Genomic DNA, 13836 nt, shown 5'->3' on the forward strand with positions numbered 1-13836 from the left:
AGAAAACTGAGGAAGCTCTTCTTGATCCTGATTGGATATCTGCTATGCAGGAAGAGCTATATCAGTTTGAGAGAAATAAAGTTTGGAAATTGGTTCTTGTACCAAAGAACAGAAGTATAATTGGAATAAAGTGGGTGTTCAGGAACAAAATGGATGAAAATGGAATAGTCACCAAAAACAAAGCAAGGTTGGTTGCAAAAGACTACTCACAGGAAGAAGGAATTGATTATGATAAAAATTTTGCTCCAGTTACAAAACTTGAAGCAATAAGAATTTTTCTTGCATTTACTGCACATTCAAATTTTAAGGTATATCAAATGGATGTGAAGAGTGCATTCCTTAATGGTGAGTTGGAAGAACAGGTTTATGTGCAACAATCACCTGGCTTTAAAGATCCAGAATTTCCAAGTTTTGTATACAAGTTACTCAAGACTCTCTATGGACTTAAACAAGCACCTAGAGCTTGGTATGACACATTGTCAGAATTTTTGATTAAGCATCGATTCACTAGAGGTACTATTGACAAGAATTTCTTCTACAAGAAGCATGGTGATGATATGATCTTAGTTCAGATATATGTGGATGATATTATCTTTGGTTCTACAAATGAAAAGTTTTGCCAAAAATTCTCTAAGCTTATGCAAAGTGAATATGAAATGAGTATGATGGGGGAATTAGGTTACTTCCTTGGACTTCAAGTCAGTCAAAGAAGTGATGAAATCTTCATCAGCTAAACTAAGTATGTCAAAGATCTATTGAAAAGTTTGGTATGGTTGATTGTTCACCTGCATCTACACCTATGTCTACTGCTACAAAGTTGGATGAAGATAAAAAGGGCAAGAGTGTATATATCTCAAGCTATAGAGGAATGATTGGATCTTTGTAGTACTTAACTGCAAGCAGACCAGACATCATGTTTGCAACATGTATGTGTGCAAGATTTCAAGCCAATCCAAAAGAATCACATCCGATGGTTGTGAAAAGGATTTTCAGATACTTGAGGGGACTCCAAACTTGGGATTATGGTATCCTAAGGGAACAGGTTTTGAAACTGTTGGATACACAGATGCAGATTTTGCTGGATGCAGGGTTGACAGAAAGAGTACTAGTGGAAGCTATCAATTTCTTGGACAAAGACTTGTATCCTGGTATAGCAAGAAATAACAAACCATACTGTGAACCATCAGTTTCATATAAGTATATAACTAGGTAATTTATCGACCGATCATTGTTTAATATTACTAAGTTATATTACAAAATATAACTGAAAGATACGTAGCTGTATAATTCGGTTAATTTGGTTAAAATTGAACCAACATTCTAAAAACCGAATCAACCGAATTTAATTTATTTCAAACCGAAAAATTGAAATAACCGATTTTTAAAAAAAAACTCAAATCAAACCGAACCGAAATTTATCGGTTCGATTTTTTGATTTTAGATCGGTTTTACTCAACCCTACTTCACTACAAAAACATAAATCCTGTTAATTTTTACTTCAACATTTCTTGCAACCTAATGGTGGTAAAATCATATACAATCCGGAACCCGACTCGAAACCAACTCGCAAAAGTACGAATTAGGGTTGGGGTTTTTGACTTTCGGGTCAGGTTCGGTTTGGATAAAAATTTATCCAAAAAAAATCTGGTCATTTTTGGGTTGACCAGAAATATCTGAACCCGACCTGCTTATTTAAATAATTCATATATATTATGTATTGTATATACATGTCTGGTTATATTTTATAAGATATTTGTAACATTATGTTTTGTTATATTTCTATTTTTGATGTGAATTTGACATAACATTTTATTTTTGTAATGTTGCAAATTACAATTTGTTAACTTTATTTTTATTGATTAATTCTAAACTTCGGGTCATTTTGGATCAAACAGGTCAGTTTCGGGTAAATTAGGTACCTATCAGATTAGGCCGTATCACAATTTTTGAACATGGGTCGGGTCGGTTGTGGTCAGACTAAAATTATTCAAATACATCCAACAGGGTACGAACCCTACCCGAAACTCAGAATTACCACCCTTATTCCAACCCCCTTCTCACTCTTTTCTCCTTCATTTATTTTCTAATTTTAATTTATCATCATGCGATTTAAGGGCGGATCCATTACAAAGTAAGAGAAACATTGTTCCCCTAAAGTGAAATTTTACACTTTTTATTGTTAATTTTTTAAAAAAATATATGTTTTTTTTTAAAAAAATATAAAAATATATTTACAAAATATGGTTATCGTCCCACAAAATTAACTTCTCAATCCGCCTGGTGCGATCGGGGAAATTTATTAAATTTTGATATAGAATACCTTGAATAGAGGTTTGTATGTGTCCATTGATGTAACATTAAGGCAATATATACAATTGTGCCGTACATATATTTAAGTATAACCAGGGCACAAATGTTAAGGTATTTAATTGGTTGTTGATAAAGTTAATCTCATCAGTACTAGTAGAGTACCGATTACCCTGAAAGCATTTGTTGAATCTAGGTTTTGATGATTGATGGATTTGAGGGCACAGGCTGTAAGAGCGTACGATATCACCTTTGCTTCTTAAACTGCGCATCTCTTCAAGCTACTAGCATCAACCAGTTTAGTTATTACACTGTACGGTTTAAGATTATATGCCGTAACATAACGTGCCTGTTGGGGCACTAAAATTACAAGTCACTTATAACTTACGAGCTCGTAAGAGCAACTTTTATAGAGGGCTAACATGTTTCTTAAAAGTATTATTATAAAATTGAATTCTAGTATTTTAGAATATTTTATTTTATGTCAACTCCAACAATATTCTTTATAAGTATATCCTAATAATATTTTATCAATATATTCAAACTCTAGTTATGAATTTGATATGGAGAAAGAGAGAGAATTGAATTTTTTATTATTAAAATGAAGTTAAGGATTCACTAGTGGTTACTTATAAATAAACCATGAGGGGATGATACTAACTTTTTAAGAAAGCATTAAGATGTTATTGGAGCTCTATTTTATATAATATTCTCTAAATTTGAGTTTAAGATCTTAAATAACTAATTTGTTGAAGTTGCTCTAATAACTTATCTATAAGTGTTTGTTGATCCAACTTATAAGTTGAATTTACAACTTATAAGCTGATAAAGTAAATGTTAGTAATGATGTATTTTTCCTCAACTCATTTTAATTTTTTGCTGATTTATTAAGCTCAATTTTAAAATATATATTTTTAAATGTTAATCTAAATTAAAATTCATGAATTTAGATAATTATATTTAATAATTATTTATTTTAGTTCATTTAAAGAAAAAAACTCTGACTTATAAGTAAAACTATTCAAACACTTATTTAACTTATAAATATTCTTCTCCTTATCACATATAATTCAGTTATTCATTTTAAGTCGTAAGTTACTTATTTTCAGACATTTATATAACTTATAAGTATTAATTTATTTAGCACTTATAAGTTACTTATTCAATTTAAATTATAAGTTACTTATTTTAAAATTTTAGGTTCAATATATTAATATAAGATTACAGATATTGAGAATGGCAGAACGTGAAAGGTGATGGGAAGAGCAAAATTAAAAAAGCCGTCGAAATGGAAAGTGACAATAAAAGATAAATTGTGTAATGCAAAGTCCAAAGGAAATAACTGATGAATAATTGATAGCTCATCAACTCTGGCTGCTGCTGCTGCTGCTACAGTGCGCCTCATATTGTCAATTCTAACGATTTTCCACAATCTATGTACTATGACTTTCGATTAGACCTATCTCTCTCGCTCACAAAATAATACTACTAATATATTTATATTCATTTTCCTTCTCCAAGAAGCAACTCTCCATGTTTAATAATATACATGTCTATTAATTTCATGACTTTTTTGCCTAATCAAAAAAAAGAAGAGAAAATACGATTTTAGTTCCTCCTCTCCCCCGATCCCAGTGAAACTGAACGACAATTTAACTCAAAATTTGAGATGAGATTACAACAGACTCTCTATCTTATTCAATTCTATATATTACTTTTTGATACGTTTGGAGATAATAATTTCTAATATGCATGACTATCCTATCATGCTGGATCATCAAATATTTGAAAAGAAGGGTTTGAGTCCGTAAAATGGTTCTTAAAATCCTCCCGCTAATGTGTAAGACATATTTTTGATAATTTTTTTGATAATGAAATGAAATTATATATTTAATAGCACACGTTTATAAAAAAATACTTGACAAATAGCCCATCATATTATTCAGCGAAGATTTTTAAAACGAATTTTGGATGTATTTTTATTAGAAATATTTAATGGCCCGTTTGGTAAACTGAATTTCATTTGAAATTCTGGATTTGATCAAATAAGCTGTTTGGGAATTTAGATTTGGAATTTCATTTGAAATCCAACATTCACATATTAGTAGAAATACGAGACTTTGAAATGAGAACTAAAATCCTGTCATTTGAAATATCTTATTTGAAATGAAATGTAAGTTTCCAAACGCCCTCTAAGTAAAGTTGTTTGGCAAAAAGTAAAATAAAATGCAGATATAGAGTAATTAATGAATTAGGAATAGGTGCGACTGTTAAAGTTAGATACATTTACGGTCTGTAGCAAGAACGTGTGTCAGTAGTAGAATAATGAATTTTAGTTTTACGTGTTCACATAGTTTTCCTTGTCCCCCTTTGTTTAATGCATATATCCTCTGCAAATTATATTTGTCCATTGTGTTAATCGTTTAATATTTCAAATTAGATCTTGATCCTTAATATCTGGTTAAGTGTTCACTTAATTAGCTATATAATCTCCATGATTTGAAATTTTAAATAACAATTTTCCAATAAATTTAATATTAGAAATGTGAATTGCATATTAATTTACTACTATCGTATCTTGTTTAGATTCTGGTTTTAATGAGCTCTGAATGCCAACTTTTCATTTAAGCTGCAAGCAATGGAAATTAATTAGATATAAAAAAGAGCATGCACACACTTTCCGGTTTTCAACCACCCCTTCCCTACAAAAGTTAAGATACAAAAACACAAACACTTTCCTATTAATTTAGAAAGAACGGTTAGTGTAGACTAATTGTATAAACGAAAAAGAATATAAAAAGTGTTGATGTTTTTGGTTATGTATTTTAATTGGAGAAAAAGTGAATAACTTAAAAGCTTATGAGAACAAGGAAAGGGAGGTGATCAGTAATGAGTAGTATTATTATGTCATGACCACTTTGGATGAAAGGTGCCTATTTCTTCATTTTGTCATGCCCCCTGTCTTTTTATATGACAAATTTGGTGTACAAGTTATGATTTATCTTATTCATCAATAATTACATTTTTTTGACTTACTATGTCTATTCAAATGGGTGAGAAATATCAAAATTACGCAGCAACAGTAACTTGCAGAACAGTTCTTATATTTATGAATATGTTAGGGTTTTCGAAAACATAATTTAAGAACAGTTCATATGTTTACGAATATGTTAGAGTTTGCGAAAAGGTGTCATCGTAAGGTTAACTAGTGTTTAATACTATTAAGCCTAGTAGTTTAAAATTAACAGAGATGGTAAAGATAGAATATATATATAAACTATGAAAGGGGGTGGGGTGGGGGTGGGGTGAGAAAGGCAGAGTCCATAATCCGACTACTCAATGCTTTGATCCGCGTGCTTTGATGCAGTTTCTGGCCTTATTGGAGTTTTTGTTCAAAGCCAGGGGTCAAAAGTTGCAACCCCACTTAGATTTCTTTTTCTCAGGGTTTTGTTCCTTTTGGTTTTGGATTCTTGAAGCATGCTCCTCTCTCTCTCTCTCTCTCTCTCTCTCATTCTCTCTCCAAATAGATTTGTTTTGTATTTAACTACTCCAACTACAGAATCTTTCAAGTGTTCTATTCCCCATTTCACCACTCTTCTTACAAATCCCACAACACTTTCATGGCTAGCTAGCTGCTGTCTTATTTCTCTTTCTTTTCTTTAAGTTATTATTCTTTTACTGTGTCTGGTCAACTTTGTGTTCTTGGATGTGAAGACACAGCCTTTTTGATCTTAGGGGCGTGAGTTGTTTTTCTTTTTTGAAGATGGGTTTTCTTTTGTTGTTCTTGAGCTTCAAGTAGACATACTACAAGGACTAGAATTATGAGTTGTGTTGAAGATGTTCACAAGCCAGCAGGGTTGATCAATGGATCACACACACTACTTGAGGATATTAGATTATTGAAAGAAATGCAGGATCATCCAGGTTTGCTTATTTTTTCTGTTGTTACTTTTTAATTATGTTATGTTATGTTATTTAAAATGATTGTTGAAACATTCTTGTGTGTTGTTGTAGGAGTTAAGAAGCCAATAAGTTCAGAGCTATGGCATGCTTGTGCCGGCCCACTAGTGAGCCTGCCTCAGGTTGGAAGCCTCGTGTATTACTTTCCTCAAGGACACAGTGAACAGGTTTTGTTTTTCTTTCTTTCTTTTTCTTCAACATTTTTTGTCATGAAATGTATCTTGTTTTTTCATCCAGACATGACTTTTGTATTTATTACGAGTACTTCTGTATTTGAACTTTAAATTTTGAAGTTCTTTTTTTTAAGTTTAACAATTGACTAGCAGTTTCACTAAGAAGTTTTAACTTGATCATAGTGCATTCAGAGTAGCAACTAGAATTTTGGTGTATAATGGTAAACATGTTGAATAAACTAATTTGGAATTAGTGTTGAGAGGACTTGTTTACAGTGTTATATTGTTTTTTTGTTGTACATATATATTAGCTAGGTTCCCACACTTTGTAGTGCCTTAATATGCTGCAGAGTGATCTGCGAGAACTACTGGTCTCGCGCAAAAGTAAAATATTCATGCTCTGATATGTTGCAGCACTGATACTACCTACTTTGAAACTAATCTTGTTTCATATTATCAAATCAAACTCAAACACAAAGTAAATATTCCTATAAAATTGTAATGTAGTACTACAGTTGGCTTATAACAGGGCTATTCATTAAAAATGCACATCTTTCTTTCATACTGATGCTTAATTTGTATACAAATTTTGTTTAGTGGTGATTTTTATTCTGTGAAACTAAATCCTGCAAATTGTTTTGTTGCTTTATGCTATTCGAGATGTATCTGTTGCAATTTTTTTCATCAGTTTTTATTGGACCTGTCAAGTTCTGAAATTACTAGCACCGTTTGCTTCTATTATAGCTTCTCAATTTGAAAAAAATCTTGTTCTTCTTAAGAGCTCCCTAATACGCGGGTTCCTCTAACAGGTGGCAATTTCCACAAATCGGACAGCAACTTCACAAATACCAAACTATCCAAATTTACCATCTCAGCTACTATGCCAAGTTCACAATGTTACTCTACATGTATGTTCTCTTGTCCAAAATATACACGCAGTTCCCTGAATGTGATTGTATTAAACTTTTAAACCATTTAAACAGTAAATTCATTTTGCTCTGCAATAAACTTGGACTTCTTTTATTTGTTTAATAGGCAGACAGAGAGACAGATGAGATATATGCTCAAATGAGCCTTCAACCTGTTAACTCTGTAAGTTCAGAGATCAAACATCCGTTGTACAAATGTAGAGTTTTAAAATTTCGCATGCACCACCTCAGCTTATAATTATTCCTTTACACTGTTCTCAAATCAGGAGAAAGATGTTTTTCCCATACCAGATCTTGGTCTCAAGACAAGTAAACATCCAAGTGAATTTTTTTGCAAAACTCTCACTGCTAGTGATACAAGCACACATGGTGGATTTTCTGTGCCTCGTAGAGCAGCAGAAAAGCTCTTTCCACAGCTGGTGAGACATCCTGCTAATGCTTTTTTTTATTAATACTTTACCAGAGGTGGGATGATGAACTTTTGCACCCACATCCTTTATGCCCCCACTCAGAAACGTGAAAAGATACAAATATATATCCTCATTTAATTTCTATTCTGTTTCAGGACTTTTCAATGCAGCCTCCTACTCAAGAGCTTGTAGTTCGTGATTTACATGATAATACCTGGACATTTCGCCATATTTATCGCGGTGAGATGTCCTAAAGTTCTAGTCCATTATCTCTTCCTTTTTAAGGCGGTGATAATTTTTTTTCCAATTAATGTGCATTAACAAGTGTTGCAAAGTCAAGTAACAAAATGTAGTTTTTCTTCTTCTTTCTGCATTCTTTCTTATCTTTCCTCTTACAGTTTTCCTTTTTTTTTGTTACTCCTTGTATAGGGCAGCCAAAGCGTCACCTTCTCACAACTGGTTGGAGCATGTTTGTTGGGGCAAAAAGACTTAAAGCAGGTGATGCTGTTCTTTTTATCAGGTACCCTCATACATACTTTCTAGTAGCATGATTTTAGTATTTACTTCAAGTGATCTAAACAAGCACTTAACCTAAAACAGGAAACTTTACCATTCAGACTAGATTGATTTAGTAATTCAGAGAGAAAGACCGGGGCACACTCAAACAAGGTTGTCAATTTTTTCGAGTGTAACCTTTTTGTAATGCCCTTGTACAAAAATTGGAAGCCTTAATTTCTGAGTTGGAAGGAGAAAATAATTATTAGAAATAATAATGAAAGCAAACTAAGAATTAAATACGGGTGATACGGGGTAGTCTAGTTTAGAATTTGAATAGAGATAAGATATTCACAAGACAGTAGTGTCTGCTGTTTTAACTCGTTGGTAGGTTGGCCTATTTTCGGCTTTCTGTAGACGATTTCAATGGAATTTTATCCTCCATTTTAACACCATTTCTTAATTTTCTGACAGGGATGAAAAATCGCAACTTTTGTTAGGTTTGAGGCGTGCAAAACGTCAGCAAACAGCTCTGCCATCATCTGTTCTTTCAGCTGATAGCATGCATATTGGGGTTCTTGCTGCTGCTGCTCATGCTGCAGCTAATCGAACTCCATTCACAATATTCTATAATCCTAGGTATTTTGATACTCTTGAAATTTATTTGACATAATTTTAATATTTAAAAAATTTTAATTTTAAAACCTGTATGCATTATGCAGGGCATGCCCTTCAGAATTTGTTATTCCTTTGGCAAAGTATCGAAAGTCAGTCTATGGAACTCAGCTCTCAGTTGGTATGAGGTTTGGAATGATGTTTGAGACCGAGGATTCCAGTAAACGCAGGTAAATGGTGATTTAAAGTTCCCATCTATACCATCTTTAGGTGTAATAATATTTTGAGTTGTGCACAATCCTGGTTTTTTTTGGCCAACAATCTCTATGATTGCTTGTGAGCCAAAATCTTTTTTGTAATATACAGCTCTGAAAGTTTGTTGTAGATTAGAAAGATAAAACTCGGTTTCTAGAAATGAAGTGTATATTTTATTATCTATGCTAATTTGTGCAGATATATGGGCACAATTGTCAACATATCTGACTTAGATTCTATTAGGTGGCCAAGTTCCAAGTGGCGTAACCTTCAGGTAAGCAAGAAGTTTCTGGAATATGATTTTGTTTAAACTAGGGATGAAAATTGAAGTTTTATCCTAGAAGCATCAAGCATTTTTCCCGCTTTTATAATGAATGTGTTGTTTTATTGAATTTCAGGTGGAGTGGGATGAACCAATGTGTGGTGATAAGCAGAACAGAGTGAGTCCATGGGAAATTGAGACTCCTGAAAGTCTGTTCATATTTCCTTCTCTGACATCAAGTCTCAAGCGACCGTTTCAGTCTGCCTTTTTTGGTAAACTTATCTTCAAGTCCTTTTCCTTTTGAACTGTCTTCGGTTCCAAGTATATTAACTAAAGACATCTGTTCAAACAGGCGCACAAAATGAGTGGGAGATGTTAAATAGACCGATAATGCGGGTCCCTGATCACATGAATCCGGACTTTTCAGACCTTCCAATTTCAGGCCAATGGTCAGAACAGCTGATCAAGATGCTCATGAAGCCTCAAACAGCTGGTTATTCCGGAACACTTTCATCAGCGGTGCATGACCCTACGAATAATGGAATTCCTTCTCAGCGGACGAAGTTCTTGTCTCAGGCTACAGTTGATCAGAAAACTCAAGCTACAGAACATTTTTCAACACAGGCAGAAAACCGTGCACAGTTTCACCGCGTCCAACCTGAAGGCATAGATTCAAAGTCATTGCAATCAAGTTTACAGGAAAAATTGCAGCCTCAAAACTTGATTGAGACACAAGCACCGCACAGAAGTGATAAAATGATAAAACCGGAAATTGCTATCTCACCAGAAGAGTTAAAACGATTTGCTTCTGGGGGACAGTGCAGTGAAATAAGGCATACCAATCCTAATGTCCTTGTGAATGAGCCAGTTCATGTAAATGAAATCCATGATTCAGCCCAGCTTCAGTCAAACTCGTGGTTAATGCAATCACAGTTCAATCCGAACCCTTTTCTGCCTTCACAAATCGAAGCTGCTACTCTTAATGAGCTACTTCCCAACATTGATTATACTGAATGGAACTCAAATTCTTCCAACTCTCAAACCGGTGCGGGATGTCTTAGGTCTCCTGGATCTGCTGGTTTGTTCGCTGAAGCAATTAATCCTACTTTACCTCCAACAGGTCATGAAATGTGGGACCATCAGATAAACAATTCAAAGTCTTTGTCTGATGCAAGCCAATTTCAGTCATCATGTCAGCAAGACCTATGCAAAGTGTATTCTATATCTAGCACCTACGGTCTTAAAGATATTTCAGAAGAGAGTAACACCCAGAGTGATTTATACAGTTGTCTAAACATTGAGGCTAGTAATGCTGGAAGCACTGTGGTAGATCCTTCAGTTTCTAGCACGACTATAGATGATTTTTGCTCATTCAAGTCTGGAAATTTTCAAAACCCTTCAGCTTATCTCGTCAGCAACTTTGGTTCAAACCAAGATTTGCAGTCACAAATTACATCAGCCAGCCTAGCAGAATCACAGGCTTTCTCGCTGCAAGAATTCCCCGACAGCTCCGGTGGTGCTTCTTCAAGCAATGGGGAATTCGACGATAGTAGTCTTTTGCAGAACAGCTCGTGGCAACAAGTAGCTCCAAGGGTGCGAACCTACACAAAGGTAAGAAATTCTGGTATATCAGTTGGTAGTGACTTGATTCATGGGGTCATGTGTATCATGGTTGTCCCAATTCACAAATTTTTTTTCATGGGTTCTTCATTCCTATTCAACAGATACAGAAGGCAGGATCTGTCGGAAGGTCAATCGATGTATCAAGTTTTAGGAATTATGATGAACTTTGTTGTGAAATTGAACGCATGTTTGGACTTGGGGGCCTGCTAAGTGACACCAGAGGTTCTGGTTGGAAATTAGTGTATGTAGATTATGAGAATGACGTTCTTCTTGTAGGAGATGATCCTTGGGAGTAAGTTTTAAAGCTTTATATATCGAGTAACTGATAACTAATAAACTCCTTTTTAGAATCTCTGATTTTAAATTTACGTTATAATTGCAGGGAGTTTGTAGGCTGTGTTCGCTGTATCAGAATTCTTTCACCTTCGGAAGTTCAGCAGATGGGTGAAGAAGGAATGCAGCTTCTGAACAGCACAGCAGCGCAAGGTATTAATGGATCGGAAGGTGGTCATGCTTGAGATGGAAGTTACTGATTTGTTGCAGTCCATCCTGATATATAGCTTGCTTCTTACAGCTGCATTGTAGATAGGGTTGCTTGTTAAACGTAGTTTGTGCTTGATTTACCTCAAGAGCTCGTCTAGAAATATCTTTTATCGATTGCCTAAAAGTCGGAGAACAATGGTTGTATGAAAACGTTGATGTCACTATAATATTAGATCTATTCTATATATGTTTGTCTGCCGAGTAAAAACGAGCGTAATGCATCATCACAATGACCTCTTTGTTGGAGAGTAGCAACACTTTTTAAATAGTAGATTTTACAAAAAGACCTGATCACACGAAAACAAAATTATTATATTTTTGTTATAATATGATTATCACATGGTCAATATTGTGAGCTTGTAATAGTAGGGTTATGAACTAGCACTTGAAATTACATACATGCAATTAATGCCTTATTCCTTGCATTGCCTATAAAAGCCATGTAAGTGTGAATGAAAACAATACACCAGCAACAATCTCTCATTTGCTTGCATTCCTTTTATCACCTCTATGCCCCTTTTATTTAATCCTGCTTGCATTCCGTTTATCACCTCTCTGCCCCTTTTATTTAATCCAGCTATTGTTATAATATAGTTAGTATTTTACAACACGTTATCAGCACGAAACCCTGCTGAAATTGAGAAGGTATAATTTTAATTTAAATATGCATATATATGAGTAGACGTGTTATACCCTCTACATATAATTTATATATATATGTGTGACCGAAGTAGACGTGGTTACACCCTCTACTAATAATTTAAATATATATGGCCGGAGCACCGCCTATTAAAATTATTTTACGGGTACCATTTAATTTTGGGTAATACCGAAATATAGTGGGAACCTTAATTTATAAATTGCATAATTATCGGATAATAACTTTGCCCATAACTAACTTATGCAGGATTGTCCACTTTAATTTATTATTGGTCGGAGATAACCTGCATACGCACGTCCGTATGGCGGGTAAAAATCCATTTGTCATTTTATATATAGATTTGTTTATATTATCAATGATAATAATGATATATATACATTGATTATTGCATACTTGTTAACGCACCCGATTAAGTAGGATTTTATGTAATATTTACATTGATGAATTAAAATTTAATAATTTTCGTGTTAATTCAGATTTAGTATGACAAATATTACAAGCTTGTCGTTCGTTTCCTTGGACATTTCTGGCGATAATTATTTATCATGGGTACAAAATGTAAAGTTGCACTTGGGTTCAAAGAAATTAAGCGATACAATAAAGGCAGAAAATAAATCCACGGCTGAAGAAAACTTTACCTCCATAATTTTTCTCCGATACCACATGCATGAAGATTTAAAATCTGAGTACTTAGAAGTCGAGGATCTTTTTATTTTATGGGAAAATCTAAAGGATAGGTTCGATCACCAGAAACTAGTTTATCTACCTGCAGCTGAAAATGATTGGGTTAATTTAAGACTTCAGGATTTTAAGAGTGTCCGAGCATATAGCTCTGCTTTGTTCAAAATAATTTCTAGGCTTATTATGTGTGGTGAGAAAGTTACGGAAAAAAGAAAAATCGATAAAACACTATCAACTTTTCACCCCAACAATATCAACTTAGCAGAGATGTACAGGGAGCGCAAATTCACTAAATTCGGGGATCTTCTATCAACTCTCCTCGTTGCTGAACAGAATCATGAATTGGTGATTAAGAATCATCAATCCCGTCCAACAGGATCTGCCCCATTACCTGAAGTAAATAACATGTCATTCCAGCAGAATGTACGTGGAAAAGGGTATAGAGGTGGACGGGGCCAAGGGCGGTACCGTGGACGAGGTCGGAGCCACGGGCATTTTCGTCCATATAACAACTCTGGTCACCGGAAGTGGCAATCTGAATCACAGAGTAAAAGAAAGGCACCGCGAGGAGGAAAAACTGAAAATGTTTGCTATAGGTGCGGCATGGATGGGCACTGGACACGTAATTGTCATACCCCAGATCATCTTGTTAAGCTATACCAATCTTCTCAAAAATCAAAAGAGAAAATGGTATTAACAAATTTCGCCAACAATAATATAGATGATTTTCCGAGAATCACAACTGGAGGAATAAGCATTAATGGTCCGAATGAACCTAGCGAAACTCCTATATGGGAGGCTGAAGATTAGTTTCATATAATTACTATAGTAGTATGTATTGTGTGCTTTATTTTGTTTGAACTATGTAGTGTGTTATGTTCTTATCAAATAAATTATGCTTCTTAATTATATACAGAATGGA

The 13836-nt window shown here is 34.2% G+C and overlaps 2 protein-coding genes across 2 annotated transcripts; both read left to right on the forward strand.

The window, feature by feature from the left end:
- Positions 1-5599: 5599 nt before the first annotated feature.
- Positions 5600-11757, forward strand: LOC141683991 (auxin response factor 5). Its single transcript, XM_074488824.1, has 14 exons — positions 5600-6231; positions 6322-6434; positions 7250-7348; positions 7476-7532; positions 7636-7788; positions 7935-8019; positions 8209-8299; positions 8749-8913; positions 8997-9119; positions 9343-9418; positions 9543-9678; positions 9759-11017; positions 11131-11321; positions 11412-11757. The coding sequence occupies exons 1-14, from the start codon at positions 6129-6131 to the stop codon at positions 11545-11547; spliced, it is 2787 nt and encodes a 928-aa protein (XP_074344925.1). The 5' UTR covers positions 5600-6128; the 3' UTR covers positions 11548-11757.
- Positions 11758-12896: 1139 nt separating this feature from the next.
- On the forward strand, positions 12897-13724 carry LOC141685374 (uncharacterized). Its single transcript, XM_074490479.1, has one exon. It carries the CDS (start codon positions 12897-12899, stop codon positions 13722-13724), a length of 828 nt encoding a protein of 275 aa, XP_074346580.1.
- Positions 13725-13836: the final 112 nt, after the last annotated feature.

Source organism: Apium graveolens, chromosome 9 (genome assembly GCF_009905375.1).
Source record: "Apium graveolens cultivar Ventura chromosome 9, ASM990537v1, whole genome shotgun sequence".
In the NCBI taxonomy this organism is placed as follows: domain Eukaryota; kingdom Viridiplantae; phylum Streptophyta; class Magnoliopsida; order Apiales; family Apiaceae; genus Apium; species Apium graveolens.

What these genes read in the sequence shown, in the direction of transcription:
- LOC141683991 (XM_074488824.1), top strand. Translation starts at nt 6,129, where the DNA reads ATGAGTTGTGTTGAAGATGTTCACAAGCCAGCAGGGTTGATCAATGGA. An exon ending in AGAAATGCAGGATCATCCAG is followed by an intron (nt 6,232 to 6,321) that starts GTTTGCTTATTT and finishes GTGTTGTTGTAG; the next exon opens with GAGTTAAGAAGCCAATAAGT. An exon ending in CTCAAGGACACAGTGAACAG is followed by an intron (nt 6,435 to 7,249) that starts GTTTTGTTTTTC and finishes TTCCTCTAACAG; the next exon opens with GTGGCAATTTCCACAAATCG.
- LOC141685374 (XM_074490479.1), top strand. Translation starts at nt 12,897, where the DNA reads ATGCATGAAGATTTAAAATCTGAGTACTTAGAAGTCGAGGATCTTTTT.